The 18,511-nt window shown below is 35.2% G+C and overlaps 3 protein-coding genes across 6 annotated transcripts in view; 2 read left to right on the forward strand and 1 right to left on the reverse strand.

Annotated features, from left to right (window-relative positions):
- The window catches only part of LOC107868299 (uncharacterized GPI-anchored protein At1g61900), a 77,039-nt gene extending 75,841 nt beyond the window's left edge, over window positions 1-1,198 (forward strand). The window contains exons 7-8 of the mRNA XM_047410706.1: window positions 25-69; window positions 901-1,198. Of these exons, the coding sequence (XP_047266662.1) occupies window positions 25-69; window positions 901-974 (119 nt within the window). The 3' untranslated portion in view covers window positions 975-1,198. The remainder of the gene's footprint in view (window positions 1-24; window positions 70-900) is intronic.
- Window positions 1,199-6,701: 5,503 nt separating this feature from the next.
- On the forward strand, window positions 6,702-7,099 carry LOC107869183. Its single transcript, XM_016715740.2, has one exon. It carries the CDS (start codon window positions 6,787-6,789, stop codon window positions 7,039-7,041), a length of 255 nt encoding a protein of 84 aa, XP_016571226.2. The 5' UTR covers window positions 6,702-6,786; the 3' UTR covers window positions 7,042-7,099.
- A 4,228-nt stretch (window positions 7,100-11,327) lies between these two features.
- LOC107868305 (DNA-directed RNA polymerases II and V subunit 8A) lies at window positions 11,328-17,881 on the reverse strand. 4 transcript variants are annotated; one of them, XM_016714960.2, is made up of 5 exons: window positions 17,765-17,881; window positions 17,201-17,283; window positions 14,374-14,531; window positions 12,730-12,824; window positions 11,328-11,790 (listed from the first exon to the last, which is right to left on the reverse strand). In XM_016714960.2, the coding sequence occupies exons 2-5, from the start codon at window positions 17,271-17,273 to the stop codon at window positions 11,679-11,681; spliced, it is 438 nt and encodes a 145-aa protein (XP_016570446.1). In that variant the 5' UTR covers window positions 17,274-17,283; window positions 17,765-17,881; the 3' UTR covers window positions 11,328-11,678. The 4 variants fall into 4 exon arrangements, with proteins under 4 accessions (XP_016570446.1, XP_016570445.1, XP_016570444.1 ...); XM_016714959.2 differs by lacking the exon at window positions 17,765-17,881 and adding an exon at window positions 17,499-17,585; XM_016714958.2 differs by lacking the exon at window positions 17,765-17,881 and adding an exon at window positions 17,403-17,498.
- Window positions 17,882-18,511: the final 630 nt, after the last annotated feature.

The raw sequence follows: 18,511 nt of genomic DNA on the forward strand, positions 1-18,511 counted from the left end.
TATCGGAATTTCCTACTTTTGCAGCTGTGAGAATTCCTGCACTTCCTGTTGTAGCATCGGGACAAATCAGTGAGAATATTTACTTGCTCATTTGAAACTTTATGATATCATAAACATGACAGTTCTTTTGTTTTATCAGTGTCGATTACAACCTCTCTAAATATAACATCTCATTAATACAAGAAGTTTAGGTTGCACATTCAAAGTTTAGGTTGCACCTTCTTTACCCTGTGCTTCTTTTAAGTTAATATGAAACGTAGGGGAGCCTTGGAGCAACAATTTGTCTCCTTGTGACCTGTACGGGTTCAAGTCGTGAAATCAGCTAATGATGCTTGCGTCAGGATAGGTTGCCTACATCACACCCCTTTAGGGTGCGACCCTCCCTTGAACCTTGTGCGAACACAGGATCCTTTCTGCATCCGATTTCCCTTATTAACATTAAACATGACCAGGCTAAGTTGGTTGCCGATGATTTTACTCAAAAAACATGACAGTCTACAAGGGAAGTCTTTCACCGATTTCTTTTAACAACTCTTAGAAACTTGATAATTTTCAAGGGGAGTCTCGGAGTAACCGGTAAAGTTGCCTCCATGTGACCAGGAGGTCATGGGTTCAAGCTGTGGAAACAGCCTCTAGCAGAAATGCAACTATGCAAGGTAAGGCTGCGTATAATAGACCCTTGTGGTCTGGCCCTTCCCATGGACTCCGTGCATAGCGAGAGCTTTAGCACATTGGGCTTCCCTTTTTCTCTTAGAAGCTTCATGGCTGTAGTAGCTAATTACAACTTAGTATGTACTAGTTTAAGCAATCTACTTTTGTTTGAAAAATGTTCACTATGATCTCTTTCCGTTAAGGTTAAAGTGCTGTTCGTTGGCATATATTTCTCGTTAAATTTGTCAGGTTTTAGAGGATTGAATATATGGTCACACCTGCTGCTGACAGCCTCGATGATATTACAACCCCACTGTATATAGAATGCTGCCATTCTTGGTTACTAGCAATAGTATGTGGAAGCGACGAAGCATTCATCTTGACCAGATAAGAAACTGTCTGAAAGTTGACAATTCTCTGAAGGTTTCATCAATGTTTTGGTTATAAGAAAGTTATTTGTAAATAATTACACAATAGGTAGACTTTGATGTAAATATTTCCAGTTGACAAAACTTTGCCTTTGTATAACGAAAAGGTTCATACAGAAGATTGCGTAGTGGACATACGCTGAAGTGTGTTCTCAGAAAGGTGAAGCGCGTATCTTTAGTTTCTCTCAGCTTCAGGGCTTAAGCGCTCACCTCAAACGAGCCTTTGACAACTTGCCATGCGTGTATTGGAGGGAGATGCTGGCGGTATTTACAATCATGAAGATAAAGGGTAATGATAGTTCTCAAAACTGAATCCTTCATCCCCAGTGTATTCTCACACATTGGGGTCTGGAGAAGGTAAAACGTAAGCAGTTCATATCACTACCTCCGAAAAAGTAGAGAGGTTGTTTCCGATAGACCCTGGCTCAGTACAAAAGATAGTAAACAAAGTCGAAATAAAACATGAAACAAGATGAAATAACATGAAAAGAAAAACACCCACAAAGTAGTACTTTACACTTTCAAATAGGGAGCACACCCCTCACCCCAACCCTCCTACGACTACTAGCAAGGCTACACCAAAACACTCCATCTATTAGCTACGCCCCAGCCACCCGCACTAGGCCTATAACCTAATTCGAGTCTTCCACAACTTCCTACATAGGGTCATGTCCTCAGTTTACTGTAACTGCTCCATGTCATGTCTAATCACCTATCTTCAGTATTTCTTCGGCCTACCTCTACCTCGCCTGAAATCATTTAAAGCTAACCTCTCACGCCTACGAACAAGGCCATCAGTGTCTCTCCTCATTTGTTTTTTTTTTTTTAAAACAAATTAGGCAGTGAAAAGGGGTTAAGATAACTATCTTTAGATTGAAATGACTTTCAAGCTTTCAATGGCTTTTCAATAAATTTCTTAAGCATAGAGAGACTTTAAATAGTCAACATACAGTAAAAAATCTGCATAATTTATATTTAAAATCCTAAAGATTCTCAACAACTAAAACAACCTAATTCAAAATTCAAAATTTAAATTCATTCTAATCTAAACAATTTATTAAACTAAAATTACTGCAGTAACTAAATGCAAAACTCAACATCATCACATGCCCAAACTATCTCCCCTTCCATAAACCTCAACCGGAGTTAAAACAAAGCCAGTTTCACGTACTTTTTCTAAGTGACTTCAGACAAATGGAACTTAATACGTTCCTCAGCGAATCCATTTAGATTCATGAAAGAATGTGTGATGACAAAGCTGCAACTACTTAGGGACCTGGTTGGGTCTGCACGTCATTGTCACAGTCAACTACGTAGATGGATGAAAGTACAAAAGTTGGTGAAAAGCTGCTGCAACCTTTTTGCCTCAACCAACGGTATTCGTCCTAGGTTCTCTTGTGTGATATATATATTGCTCATTTTCCACAACAAAAAAAAATAATTCTTCCATATACTCACGACATATATCTCTCTTGAAGCTCTTGAATCAAAGACTTATTCGCAACAGGGACCTTGAAAGCTTTCTTAATTAATTCTTCCATCCTGACGTGACACTTTTATTACATAAAATGGGGCCCACGTCCAAGGTGCCACGTCAGCTAAAAAATTTGACAAAAAGTGTCACAGCAGCTAAAAAGGTTCGACAAAAATACGCTAAAATTTAGTTCGGGGGTAATAGAACCCCGTAAAGTTGAAGTACGTCATAGCAAATTTGGTCATAGTTCAGGGGCAGTAGATGTTTTGCTCATTTTTTTAAGCAAATCCGATAGGCGGGGTGCCTAGAGCTAGTTTTAAATAAAAGAGTATAAGCAAGGGGGCTAGACCTTCAACTTACTAAACCTAGTGACGTAACGAATTCAATTTTGATATTAACATAATAAATTTTGACAGATAGCTTCTACGTACCTCGATTAATCTAGCACATAACCTACTATGACACACAAGCACATAACTTGAATTGGAAAAAGTAAAGAAGTAAATTACAGATAAACCAAGTTTATTAAAATTTCAATATTTGTGAATCATGAATTAAATTTCAATAAGAAAATTACCTATTTCTTATTCTTCAAATATTGCAAATATGTTAGGTTCTGGAATTAAAGTTCTCAAAGTGAAATAGACTTTCATTAAGTATAAATTGTGATTTATTTGCTCAAAAGTCAAATACACATTGTACTATTTTGGATTGATGCTTTTAGTAGTTGGAATATTTTTTAAAATATAATTGAGATAAATGGCCAAAAACATAGCTGAAGTATTATGTTTCGTAAGTTTCATATTTGAATTATTATAAACTATTTATCAGAACATATTTCGAAGCTCACTAGATCAAGTATTTGAGTATAATCATCAAAAGGCACATGACAACTTAATTTGTCAACTGATTCATTTATTTTTGCTTTCAAACGCACACACAAGTATCTTGATCAAACAATAATATGATCATTTTCGAAATTGGATATGGGGCCACATAAACTTATAATTAACTATTTATTAAATCAAATTAATGTTAATTATTTAATTAATTACATTAAGTAATTACTTTATTTTTCAAGTTACCATGTTAAATTTATCATAAGGTTATCAATTCCTATAATAACCACTAATGAACAAGTTGTGTACCTTTTCGTAAAAGGGAAAAAGAAACTAGGCAGAATACATTTCTTAAATTTTTCATTAAATTTTATTTAAACATTTAAATTATGATTTATTTTAGTTGGGCAATTAACATATGATAATATATTCATATTAATTAAACACTTTCAACCAAAGTTTTAGAAAAACTTCTGCACATAATAAATCTCAATTTTTGTGTGTTCAATAAAGATACATTTTTTCTTTTGTAAAGATATATACTTAGCTATCAATATATATTTTTTTATTATTTTGAGTCTGTCGAGATACATAATACATCCAATAAAAATATATTTTTTGCTTTGTAAAGATACATAATTAGCTTCTGGTATATTTTTTTTTATTTTGGATTTGTCGATATACATAATTAGTTTCCGATACATCTAACAAAGATACATCATAAGTAGTTGGGATTTTTGTAATAACTTTTGTTAGGGTGGGAATTTGTGTAAATATGTAAGTTAAGGTATATGTTTATGTTATTTTTCGTCTTAGAATCAACTTCAGACATAAACATTTGTCGTGCATAATGCAAATAGTTTTACTCGACTAAGGACGAGGTGTCAGTTTGCGTGCACTTCAATTAATTGGATTTGACACTAGTGGACTTGCTGATTCATCAAATGAAGCAGTCGTCGTCTAACCAATCAGTTCGGACATTAGACCTCTCGTATTCTACGTTGAGCCAACGATCTGAGTCTCCACATCCATTTTTCTCCACTCGCAATCTAGTAAGTTGGCAAACCACAAGATTAGGGTCGTTCTTTTCATTCTATGCCAACCCTGGTCCGAACGGGCTTCTTGGTAAGCATGTTCCCACCAAGCTATATTATCCAAGGAATTTGTCATGTAGAAGTAAGATTGCGCATACACCACCATCCTCAAATCAGTTCGGACATCAGATCGTTCGCCTTAAATAGAATATTTCTTTTAGTTACGTTGCACCACGACCCGAATTTCCACATCCATTTTTCTCCACTCGCAATCTAGTAAGTTGGCAAACCACAAAATTAGCGTCGTCCTCTTCATTCTATGCCAACCCTGGCATGGACTGGCTTAGAAATTACACAATATCACACTTTTAACTTACCATTATTATCTAAAATACCAATTTCTTGAAATAATTACAAAAATTTCAAATTTTAATTTGTATTGTGATACATTATTCAGGGTTGCTATACATCACGGGACCAACTAAGTAATGTATCTGGCCAATTTAAAATTTCAGATTTTATGTAATATTGAAAAGAGTGTGGATGAGACTAATTAATTACTAAACAGTTGGAATTTATGGAAATTGCCGAGGAAAAGCTGATCTAACTTGCAAAAACATGAAGACAAATGTTTTTTAAAAAAATTAAAAATTAAAAATTAAAAATGAAATTAAAATTGAGATTCTCCAACAAATATGTTAAACATGGAAGATAATCTTGATCTTTAATTGTCCTCTACTATTATGCCTAAACTTAGGAAGTAATATTCTCGTTAATTTCACCAATCAAACTTTAATAACTAGATATTAATTTGGACAAACAACATAAATCTCGACAGCTTAGATCTTAATTATAGAAAATTTTGATATTTTGTATAATTATCGAAAATCCCAACTTTGGGTTCGTCAAGATACGTAATTGACTTCCGATACATCCAATAAAGATATATTTTCCTTTGTAAAGATATATATTTAGCTTCCAATATTTTTTTTTATTTTGGATCTGTTGAGATACATAAGTAGCTTCCGATAAATTCAATGAAAATGCATAATTAGTTGGAATTTTTGTAATTACGTTGCAAGGGTGTAAATTTATGTAAATATGATAAGTGAAGGTGTATGTTTATGTTAATTTTTCTATTAATTTTCATATAAGATCTGTGTATACATATACTGAATCAACAGCAACAATGACATTCAGCGTAATTCCACAGGGTGAGATATGAAGAGGATAGAATATACGGAGAACCCGAGGTATCCATGCACCAAATCATGTCAATTAATATGAATACTAAGTTTAAATAAAGATGGAAATAAATATTTGGTAGAAAGTAGTATATATCTATCATTCAAGATTTGGAGAAATTATCAATATAAATTAACTATTTCTATGTAATTCTATTTTGGCCAAAAATCATTCAAGATTTTCTCGAGATTTATTTTCCAATAGATATATGGCATATAAATATTATTGAACATAGAATTATCTCTTCAGTCATACCTAATTAATGTAGACCTTTACCTCATTAAATCATTTAATCATGATAAATTAATATAATTTTATGTAAATAATTGGTGCAAACAAATCTTTACCATCCTCCTTGTACTCTATAAATTATATTAATATGGTATAAATAATATTTCAATTATTATATATAGATGCAACATTCAGAATGACAAAGCTACCCCTACAAATCTCCAGTTTGATTTTTCAAATTCATACATTTTACAATTTCTGGCTAATTTGTTTTTTTACAATAGAGTTTGGCTAAGCTTATAAATTGATCAAACTGACTTATAATTTTTTTTGACAACTTATTTATTCATTTGGTAAATATAAAAATGTTTATTTGCTAACTTCGTCTTCAATCTCAATTTTTTTTTTTTTTTTACAATGATAAACTTTTGAATTTGCAAAAAATTAAGAGTATTTTAGTCATTCTAATAAAAGAACAACTTATTAACATATTTTCATGAAACACATCAACTGCTTAATAGAAATTTTAGCACTTCTATTCAAACACGTAATATCTTATTTATAAAATAATTTTGACACTCAAAATTTTTTTTCATCAATTAAAATTTATCAGTTATTTACAATAGGCTAATGTTCCAAATTAATTAAACTCCAAAAAAGGACATGCACTTTTAATTCCCTTATTTCTTCCTTAATTTACGCCTTTTTTTAGAATTAATTAATTTTTTTCATTCATTGAACATTTGAACTTTTTTTTTTCCATTATAAATATTTCATCCGTTCACCCTCACTCTCATATTTTCTCAAATTCACCAAATTTCTCATTTCTTTTCACTTTTTTTTGCCACTACAATTTTTTTTTCTTTTTTCCAAAAGAGAGAAAAATGAATATTCTTTTCAATAAACTATATATGCATTCAAAAATTGAAAATGAAGACAAAGAAGAAGTAAAGCATAGAAAGGCACAATTTTTGATCTACAAAACACTAAAGAAAGCAGATTCTTATGTGCCTAGGAGAAAAAAATCATATTGGTTGAAAATGAAATTATATAAATTGAAGATCAAAATTGGGAGGAAATTAAAGAAATTAAGAAGGAGAATAATGTTTACATTTTCTACTTCTAGAAGTAAAGTTTGAATATTAATATTTTATTTTAAGTGCGTATCTATGAATTGATCACAAGTCGGAATATGATTAGGAATATATTTTCTTGCAGTGTTGTAAGTTTAATTTAATTATTTTTTTTATATTGTATTTATTGCTAGGTAAAGATGAAAAACCTCATTTTGATTGAAATATTATTAGGAATATGTTTTCTTGCGGTGTTGTAACTTTATCAATTTCATTTTGAGATGTTTACGTGAAATTTAGGGTGAAAAAAGAATAACTAAAAAGGGAAAATGAATAGGTTGAGAGTGCAAGTTTTGTTGAGAGGATTGATTGCAAGTTCAAAACATTGCATACATTTGTGGCTAAATTTTGCAAATCGCCGCTATTACGCTCTTATTTAAAGAATAATCGGAATTAGTATAAGGTTTTAAAGTGGCTAAACAATGTAAAAATTTCGATAGTTTGTAGTGTATATGAAATTTGTTCTCACTAGAAAAATCATTTTTTTTAAAAAAGAAATTAATATTTTAACCAATCAAACATCGTATATACTAACCACGACTTGTCTTCCCTTCAATTGTTTTTTTCTTTTTTTGCTTTCGATGTTTGATACCCACGTCAAAGTCCTTCACTTTGTTCGAAAGGTTGCTACATATTATTTCACTATATATTGTATTGTGCTATACACTGTATAATATTATATTGTCTTAATGAATATAATATTGGAATACATTGTATGTAACGTTACATAATGTCACACATAAGCAATTTAATGAGTAAATCTACCAAAAGAATAGGTTAAAGAAAATAAGATTATTAAACAAATAAAGATAAAGTGAGAAGGAAAAAAAAAATTAACAACATGATAACGCCAAATCAGTCATTATGTAAAATTAGGTTTTCATCGTTACCTAGAGAAAAATACAATATAATAAAATTTAAGTTAAACTCTATACAAATACAATAGGTGTCAATCATCCAAAACTTTTAAGTTTATATCATATACGTACCACTTTATATTTTTTTTTTTTACACTAAACTTCACGTAAACATCTCGAAATGAAGTCTATAAAGCTTACAACACTGCAAGGAAACTATTCCTAACCATATTTCGATCAAAATGAGATTTTTCATTGTTACCTAACGATAACAACAACAACAACAACAAACCCAGTGTATTCCCACTTAGTGGGGTCTGGGGGGGTAAGATGTACGCAGTCCATACCTCTACCTCTGATGAAGTAGAAAGGCTGTTTCCGAAAGACCCCCGGCTCAAGTCACGAGATATCACACAAACACATAGTACAGCACAGAAGCAGATGACATAACATAGATACGGCACCCATAAGGAATATAAAACAGAGTAAAGCAGGAATGCAGGAATATAAAGCAGAGGAAAGCACACAGATTCGTAATAAACATGGAACACGAAACACGAAACACTGAATACGGAATCATAACAGGAATACACCCCCACCAATTAATTCCCTACACTAGCGACCCGAACTGGCCCTAATCCTCTGCCGTAATTCGCATCTTCCAGACCTTCCTATCTAGGGTCATGTCCTCGGTGAGCTGTAACTGTTCCATGTCCCGCCTAATCACCTCACCCCAGTACTTCTTCGGTCTACCCCTACCCCGTCTAAAACCATCCAACGCTAGCCTCTCACACCTACGGACCGGGGCATCCATGCCCCTCCTCTTCACGTGTCCGAACCATCTCAATCGTGCTTCCCGCATCTTACACTCCACTGAAGTCACACCAACCTTCTCCCGGATAGTCTCATTCCGAACTCTATCCCCTCGGGTCATTCCACACATCCAGCGCAACATCCGCATTTCTGCCACCTTCATTTTTTGGATGTGGGAGTTCTTAACTGGCCAACACTCCGCTCCATACAGCAAGGCCGGACGGACTACCACCCTATAGAATTTGCCTTTAAGCTTGGGCGACACCTTCTTATCACACAGCACCCCCGATGCGAGTTTCCACTTCATCCATCCCGCCCCAATACGATGCGAGACATCCTCGTCAATCTCACCGTTACTCTGGATCACGGACCCGAGATACTTGAACTTATCCCTCTTCCCTACCTCCTGTGCTTCTAGCCTCACTACTACCTCATTCTCCCGCCTCACGTCATTAAACTTACATTCCACATACTCTGTCTTGGTTCTGCTCACCCTGAACCCTTTAGACTCCAGAGTTTGCCTCCACAACTCTAATTTGTCATTCACACCCCCTCGAGTCTCATCTATCAGGACTACATCGTCTGCAAAAAGCATACACCACGGCACCTCCCCTTGGATACGCCGCGTCAACACATCCATTACTAACGCAAACAAAAAGGGACTAAGAGTAGATCCCTGATGCAATCCTGTCAGGACAGTGAAATGCTCTGAGTCTCCTCCCGCCGTCCTCACCTGGGTTTTCGCTCCCTCATACATATCCTTAATTACTCTGATATATGCCTGCGGTACTCCACTCACCTCCAAGCATCTCCAAAGCACTTCCCTGGGGACTTTGTCGTACGCCTTTTCCAGGTCGATGAACACCATGTGCAGATCCTTCTTCCTCTCCCTATACTGCTCCACCAACCTCCGTACCAGGTGGATTGCCTCCGTCGTCGAGCGGCCGGGCATAAATCCGAACTGGTTTTTCGAAATAGACACTATCCGTCTCAGCCTCACCTCGACCACTCTCTCCCATATCTTCATAGAGTGACTCAGTAACTTAATCCCTCTATAGTTATTGCAACACTGAATGTCCCCCTTATTCTTATAGAGGGGGATCATGGTACTCCACCTCCACGCCTCGGGCATCTTTGCCGTCCTGAAAATTTCATTGAACAATGCAGTCAACCACCTTACACCAGCCTCTCCAACGAACTTCCAAAACTCCACCGGTATCTCATCCGGCCCCGTCGCCCTACCCCTTCGCATCCTGCGAACTGCCTGTCTAACCTCGTCTACCTTAAAACGTCTACAATAGCTACAATCCCGACACTCCCCTGAGTGCTCCAGTTCCCCTAACACAATAGCTCTGTCCCCCTCGTCATTCAAGAGCCTATGAAAGTACGACTGTCATCTCTTCTTTATGTGACCGTCCTCCACCAACACTCTACCGTCCTCCCCCTTAATGCACCTCACCTGATCGAGGTCACGACCCTTCCTCTCCCTAGCCTTAGCGAGTCGGAACAACTTTTTCTCCCCTCCTTTCCCCTGTAACCCTGCATACAAGCTCTCAAAAGCGGCCGTCTTAGCTGCCGTGACCGCTGACTTCGCCTCCTTCCTCGCTAGCTTGTACTCTTTCCTGTTTACCCGCTTCTCTTCTTCGTCCTTACTTTCCACCAACTTAGCATACGCCTCTTTCTTGGTCTCCACTTTCTTCCCCACCTCTTCATTCCACCACCAATCCCCCGATGATGTCCGGCCCGGCCCCTAGATAAATAGAATATAAAAAAAATTTAAGTATTCTTTTTTGTATAGATAACATAAATACCAACCTTTTAAAGTAATTACTCTCTCTCACTTTTTTAATTACTTTACTCTCTCTCCCTATTAATATACATAACATAACCAACATATTCATAATATTCTGTGTATATGTGAAATTTTTGTAATACGTTTAGGGAGTTGAGATTTTTTGTAATATAGAAAACATAAGTTATGTATTTGTGTAACATTGGTAAGTGTATAATTTCACAAGTGAAGATAATTATTGTGAACTTACGTATATTCGAAACGCGAGAGGAATTTACGTAGCTGTGGCAAAAGAACAAGTCGAGTCCAATTTAAGGAGGTCAGAAATGGGTCAATACCTGACCCGCCAAAGTTTGCTTGGGTCAAGATGAGTCAAACAACGGGCTACAAGTTGAACCTTACTTCTAACATATGTAGGTGTTAAAAAGGGCAATCCGATGTACTAAAGCTCCCACTATATACAGGGTCCGGAGAAAAGCCCCAACCACAAGGGTGTATCGTACACAGCCTTTCCTTACGTTTCTGAGAGGCTGTTTCCAAGAGGCTGTTTCCAAGGCTTGAGCCCATGACCTTCTTGTCACGTGACAGCAACTTTACAAGTTACTCCAAGGCTCCTCCCCTTCTAAAATATGCAGGTGTTAAAAAAAAAGCCTAGTGCACAGGGTCCAGAAACCACAAGGGTGTATTATACTCAACCTTACCTTGCGTTTCTACCAGAGGTTGTTTTCAAGGCTTGAACTGGCAGCAACTTTACCAGTTACTCCAAAGTAATGCTCTTGGCCCAATACGAAATGTAAACAGGAAAAATGTCCAACTAAACAGCTAGTCCATGGACTGTAAGTCGCGACTACATTAAAAAAGAGGCAGCCCGTGCACAAAACATCTCGCGTTAGCATGTCCAAGAAAGGGCTGTAACTATATTACCAGTTACAACAAGAGCTATAGACCTTTTCTTCATCCCAAAATACTAGGAGGAAAACATTCTTCTGATAAATACTAGTACACCAGAAATAAAGATCATAACTGCACACAAGGTTTATACCAAGCTCTCGGTCCGTGGTTTTGTGTCCTAGAGAAACTGAGACCACCACGTGATTTATCGCGTGCCAGTAGCTGACGCGTTCACAGATACTCCATCGTCTTTTAAGTAAAAGTTGAGTTATTATCATTTTTTGTTTACATCAAACCTTCCTAATGAGAAGGAAAAGCCTCTGATCAAGCTCAAACTTAGCTGCAATGGATGGATCTCCTCTCAGCTGCATCAGAAGTCCTCCAAATGAAACAAAAATGTCTCTGAACACCAACATAAACGAGTAAATCCATTGTTATACCAGTAAAAATTTGTGATTGTTAATCGGAAACCAACAAATCGACTAGTCCTAACAACTAGAACATAGACAACTCTCAAACAAAATACTCAGAAGTTGAAACCGAAAGAGAATACTACACATTAAGCAAAACGGAAAAACTTATAGCGCCTACAAACAAAAACAGAGAAAAACTAAGTATAGGAAAGTACATTTATATTCCACATTAAACAACAACAACAACACAAGAAGCAATACCATACCCAATGTAATCACACAAGTGGGGGTCTAGGGAGGGTAGGATGTACGCCAACCTTGACCGTAACGGATGTCGGCCCAATCCGAAAGAAATTACGCGGAAGCTTTGCAGAATTATTATGAAGCTATGCGACTAGAAATTGATCCCTATGATCGAAGTTATATACTCTATAATATAGGGCTTATCCACACAAGTAATGGAGAACATACGAAAGCTTTGGAATATTATTTTCGAGCACTAGAATGAAACTCATTCTTACCACAAGCATTTAATAATATGGCCGTGATCTGTCATTACGTGCGACTATCTCCACTATAGAAAGAAAAAAAAGAAAAATCTTACCTTTCTAGGGTAGAGAGGTTGTTTTAATAGACTCTTGGCTCGAAAGAAAAGCTTTCGAAGCAGGGTTGCAAGAAAATAAATTATATTTTCACAAATAAATGCAAAAGGAAAAAAAAAGTTACTCCTAGAAAACAAGTCATAGAAATCAAACTGAAATCCAATCTTAGCATATCGGAGACCTAAGAAGTCGATCTAAGCCAACTCTTCAAAACAAGAAGAAAAGCAGATATTGCTAAGGTGTGACAGCATATAAGGCAAGAACATATCAGAAATATAAGTACACGTTCATGGAATTGACTATGAGATAAGTTATCCGAAACATACGCTTTAACGTGCTTCCCAGAACCTTCCTCTGAGATCCTATATAGCTTCCCATGCATGACGTATTCGAACTTGTCAGCAAGTGATTTCTTGTTACCCTGTCATCAGGTTGCAATACCATTAAGTACCGGCAGGATTTAATTCTAAGAGTTTAATCACCACAGATAGAACAAGAATCGGCAGTTTGTACAAGCGTTTGCCTAACAGTTGTGTTAATGTTAACATTAATGTTTTATCAAATAGAAAAATTCAAGTATCATATTAAGGACTTCCATGAAAAGTAGTTTCTTGAAAACGTACTTTAGAGCAACAAGTATGCCTCAATCCCAAGCTACTTGGGGTCAACTATATGAATCCCCACGAGAGGCTCATTCTACTGATACCAAGATTTCCAAACAAACTACAGAAATGACAAGCAAACACTAGCCTATGTAAGGGTCTTATCATGACTAAACCTTAACACCTACTGGTTGTTATAGCATAGCGTCACAGTCAAATAGACATTTCCAATTCATTTTACTTGTTTTCTTGGCATATTCACCGATTTTGTTTTCCAAGCTAGAATCATGCTAACCCAGGTAAGAGAACTTCAGGCAAGACGTTTATAAAAGACCTACTTTGAAATAAATCCCAAAGTCATCAAAACCAAATCATACTAAGGTATACCTACTTAGAGCGGATATTTCAGGCATCTGTAAACAGCGTTTTCACGGGAAGTAATAGAAATGGAGCCATGTAGCTCAATGTACATCCATTTGATATAAAATCAAAGGCCATCTTACATATAAGGAATACAAAGCAAATTTTCTTTCTCTAAATGCTCATAATTTAACTCATTTTATCACCACTCATACATCACAGCCATTTCTTCGCTTCTTTTTTATCACTGAGGAATCGCCAAGATCCAATGGAGAACGTCTCGGAAATCGATGGATAATGGGTAAGCTCCTGTACTCTTCTCCACTTAAATACAAGATTATGTCTTTATAAAAAGCTTTTGTTTACGGTGGGGTTCGAGCATGTGTTGTGCGCCTAATCCACATATCATGCACCATCTTCTTACCACTAGACCTAGGACCCGGAGCATATGTTGTTTCTTCGCCTTCTTAATTCCTTTTTTGCTCCTTTTCGTGTTTCTCTGTCTCTGAGTCTTTCTCAAATCAAATGCAAAGGGAATCCTAAGAATAGTTCAAGCACCAAAAAGCATTTTACTACCCTGCGAAAAGCACAATAGATGGATCCTTCTGTGCTGATTGGCGATTGGTTACATGCCAATACCAAATGATTATACCCTTCAACTGGAAGATACAAATTTCACGTGGACTCTTCTAGCAAGTTGGCTTTTATAATGAAAATACATATATTTTCTGTCATCAAAAGGCACTTCATGTTTCTTATTTTGATGAAATTGATTCATCGTGTTAAGTTGAAAATCATCAAATTTGACTGGACTATGTTGAATTTTCTTTTTTTCTGAATCTTTCTAATGCATTTTGACTAGTAAGGCCGAAAATCCTGATGACTTCAAGTAGCTTCAAGTACCATTGTTATAAAATTATTTATTCAAATCATAATATTTAAATTAAATCAGATAGGTTAACACTTGCAAATCAACAAGGATAGACATAAACCACTACAACAAATTACCTGAATGAAATAACCGGTATCTGGTGTCCCATCCAAGTTCAAAGTAGATGCTAAAACCATCATAAATTTCTCCTTCACGCACATAGGATATATTTCAGTGTTTATATCCAGTAGCATGAACATATCAAACTGCTCACTCCGTGCTTCAATGCGATTAACTACAAAATGCACGATATATTCGATCACATTATTTGCAACAACAAGAAAGAAGTGTTGCTGCAGTTTTGTTAATTCAAGTTGACAACAATAAACAAAGCATAGTCGATCATATGCCAAAAAACATGGTTTTGCCAAGAAACAACACAAACTCCATATATTATTACTCTCTCGTATATGCAATCAGCAACACACTTATCACTACTCTAGTGCTAAATGCTCCCAATAGTTAATTAGTCAGTTCACGGCCTGCAGAATCACCACACAACACCGTGCTCCTTCCTAAGCCCCTTATTGCTCATGAGAAAGAAACTAGAATGTAAAACTATACAAAAGAAATATTTTGATTCACCTATAGTGGAAACCATTGCAAGGAAGGTCACATTTTGAAGACGGGTGCTGCAACAATTTTGGAGAGTACGAGTAACATAGCATAAGACCATGCCTTTGTCTCAAAGGCAGCTTCACTGTAAGTATGTCTTCCAGCAAATATGAACAGATTAAGAAATCCATTACAGATGCACAATACTTTATCACAATTCATCTGGAGTATTTCCAGTCAACTACATGTATACTGCCCCTTTCTTTTCTTATTAAAAGCCGCCATCTTTTTCTCAACCTTTTTATTTCTCCTAATTGCATTAGTCCATAAGGATCCATCAGAAACAGCCTCTCTACCTCTCTACCTCTAATGTAGGGGTAGGGTCAGTATACACTCTATCCTCCCCACAACTCACTTTGTGGACTACACTGGGTAGGTTGTTGTTTTTGATTGCATTAGTCCATGAGGAGAATGTCATCCCAGGTCTACCGTGAACAAACAATTTAGTTATTCTCCTTCAACTTATCATTCAAGTGGTGTACCACGACCATCTTGTCACTTTCCCTTGAAATAAAATTGCATTGATAAAGGTCTCCGGTGCAAACCTCAACAGAAGCAAAAACACTAATTGGTCGTTTGGTAAGATGAAATAGAGAAACTAATACATGCCATAGTACTGTCTTAGTTATTGTATTATTTAATCCTTTTTTTGGCAGGATTTTCAACCTATCCATAGCTAATACAAGTATTAATTACTCTATGGGGTCGTTTAGTAAGATGTATTAGAGAATCTAATACATGTATTAGCCATGGTGTTATTTAATTTTTTGTTTGATAGGATTTTTAACTTATGTACCATGGTATTAGCAATACATGGACTATTAATACACGGATAAACATGAGAAAAGATAGAAATGTGCTTGATACAACAAACCAAACAATGGATAGGACACGTCTCAGCATAACTAACCTTCGGTCAGCAAATCTCAACATTACTAATACACCATATCCAGTACTATTCTTATACACTCTACCAAAAGACTGTTATTATGGGGTGTATAACTAATACGTAGCAAACCACGATATTAACAATATCAATGATTATTAACACATGGACAATCATAGTTAAATTACAAAACCATCCATAGTACCCCAAACCAAATAGTGGATGAGAATAAGCTTAGCTCAGCTAATCTTGGCATTACTAATACACCATATTCATTACTATTCTTACACACTCTACCAAAAGACCGTTACTATATGGTGTATAAATAATATGCAGCAAACCACGATATTAACAATATTAATGATTATTAACACATGGACAACCATAGTTAAATAACAAACCGCCTATAGTACACCAAACCAATTAGTGGATAAAAATAAGCTCAGCTCAGCTAATCCCCGCAATACTAATACACTTTGTTCAGTACTATTCTTATACACTCTATCAAACCAAATAGTGGATAATAATAGGAAAAATAACATAAATATACACCTTAATTTACCATATTTACACAAATTCCACCTTTACAAAGTAATTACAAAAATCTCAACTAATTATATATCATCGTTTAATATATCGGGGAGCTATTTATGTAACTCTAAGAGCCAAAATCGAAAAAATTATATCGGGAGCTAATTATGTACCTTTACAAGGAAAAAAATGTATCTTCATTAGATGTATTATGTATCTCGACAGACCCATAATCGAAAAAAATACATCGGGAGCTAATTATGTATCTTTTACAAAAGGAAAAAATGCATCTTCATTGGATGTATTGGGAGCTAATTATGTATCTCGACAAACTCAAAATCGAAATTTACAGTAATTATGCAAAATGTCGAGATTTTCTGTACTTAAGCTCCAAACTGTCAGGATTTATGTCGTTGGCCCATAAAAATAACCTTTTAGCTCAACTAATCCCAACATTATTAATACACTCTATTCAATACTATTCTTATACACTCTACCAAACAACCCTAGGTGATCTATTCCCATCTATCCTATCCCAACACTGTGGACAGGTTACCTGATACCTATTGCCATTGCTGGACAGGTAACACATGGAATTAGTTGACATACCCAAAATCGGGATTTTCAATAACTATACAAAATGTCGAGTTTTTTCTGTAATTAAGCTCCAAACTATCGGGATTTATGTTGTTTGCCCATAAAAATAACCTTTCAGCTCAACTAATCCCCTCATTATTACTACACTATATTCAGCACTATTCTTATACACTCTACAGGTTACCTGATACCTATTGTTATTGCTGGACAGCTAGCACATAGAATTAGTGGAGATATAATCAAAATTAAACATGAATTAAATTTAATTAGCAAACCTCGATCAAATTTTTTGCCATCAGGATCCTTCTGAGTGACAGTAAATATATCTTCAAAAAGAGTTTCAACCATCTTCAACAACCTGCAAGAATTTCACAACAATAATAATAAAGCTAAAACATACAGAATTTACTCTCTAATACTAACTATAATTTTGGTATAAAAGAAGTGTACAGAAGTTATCAAAGTTATTGATTTTACACAAAAGTCAATTGTAAAAACAAACGAACTAGGTTTTAAGGTTTAGGTTTTGTGTTGCAATTAGAGCTGAAAAAAGAGAAAGGAAAGGAAACGTACAAGTGAATTTTGCCGAATTCTTCTTGTTTCTCCTTTTATATTTTTCGGATTCAAGGTTAAATGACAAAAATATCCTTTTAGGAGTGTGCGTCGGTCAATTTGGGACATGATCATAGCATATTTATTATAGAAAAATGCCCCAATTTATGCTTATAGGCTAATTCTAGGCTCGTAATTTCTAGATATTTTGCATGCAATTGAACATATCAACTCACTTATTTCATGTTTATCACAATATACTTGTATTAATCGCCAAGAAAATTTACCTGTTCGTTTCAAGAATCAAAAGTGAAACTTGAAAAGATGAAGGGATCGGGATGGGCCTAGTTTTTAAATAAACTGGCCCAAAAATCTTGCAACTTACGGCACCACCTACGCACCGCAGGTCGGTGGGCTTCATAGGTTGCCAAAACATTTACGGCCCTACTTTTGTTCTCCCTCCGTTTTATAATAAATAAATTATTGAATTTTGATACACATATTAAAAAAAAAACATTAAAGATATAAATTTAACACAACTTTTTATTTTTACCCCTCTAAAAAAAAAAGTTAACCTTATAATATCTTTCAAAAGTTAATTGGTTGTCAAATCATAAGGGCAAATTTGAAAAAAAATTCAATGATTCACTTATTTTGAAACACCAATAAATACCCCAACAATTCAATTATTCCGAAGCGGAGGGAGTACTAATTATGCTACTTACTTACAAAAAATCTCAACTCTCTAAACATATTACAAAATCCCAACATATACACAGAATATTATATATATGTCGGTTATGTTATGTATATTAATAGGGAAAGAGAGTAAAGTATGTTCTCTCGACTTTTCATTTTTACACTAATTATGCTACTTACGAGGTCATAAGTGATATTTAGAACATCATAAGTATGTTTAAAATTTAAAGTTAAGTGGTATTTAAAACATCATAAGTATGTTTAAAATTTAAAGTTTAAAAATCACAAAAATCCTCAAAATTTCTTTTTTTCATTCAATGCGCAACTTGGGACTT

Source organism: Capsicum annuum, chromosome 4, assembly GCF_002878395.1.
Source record: "Capsicum annuum cultivar UCD-10X-F1 chromosome 4, UCD10Xv1.1, whole genome shotgun sequence".
Taxonomy (NCBI): domain Eukaryota; kingdom Viridiplantae; phylum Streptophyta; class Magnoliopsida; order Solanales; family Solanaceae; genus Capsicum; species Capsicum annuum.

What these genes read in the sequence shown, in the direction of transcription:
- LOC107869183 (XM_016715740.2), top strand. Translation starts at nt 6,787, where the DNA reads ATGAATATTCTTTTCAATAAACTATATATGCATTCAAAAATTGAAAAT.
- LOC107868305 (XM_016714960.2), bottom strand. Translation starts at nt 17,273, where the DNA reads ATGGTTGAAACTCTTTTTGAAGATATATTTACTGTCACTCAGAAGGAT. An exon ending in TGGCAAAAAATTTGATCGAG is followed by an intron (nt 14,532 to 17,200) that starts GTTTGCTAATTA and finishes TGCATTTTGTAG; the next exon opens with TTAATCGCATTGAAGCACGG. An exon ending in ATACCGGTTATTTCATTCAG is followed by an intron (nt 12,825 to 14,373) that starts GTAATTTGTTGT and finishes ACCTGATGACAG; the next exon opens with GGTAACAAGAAATCACTTGC.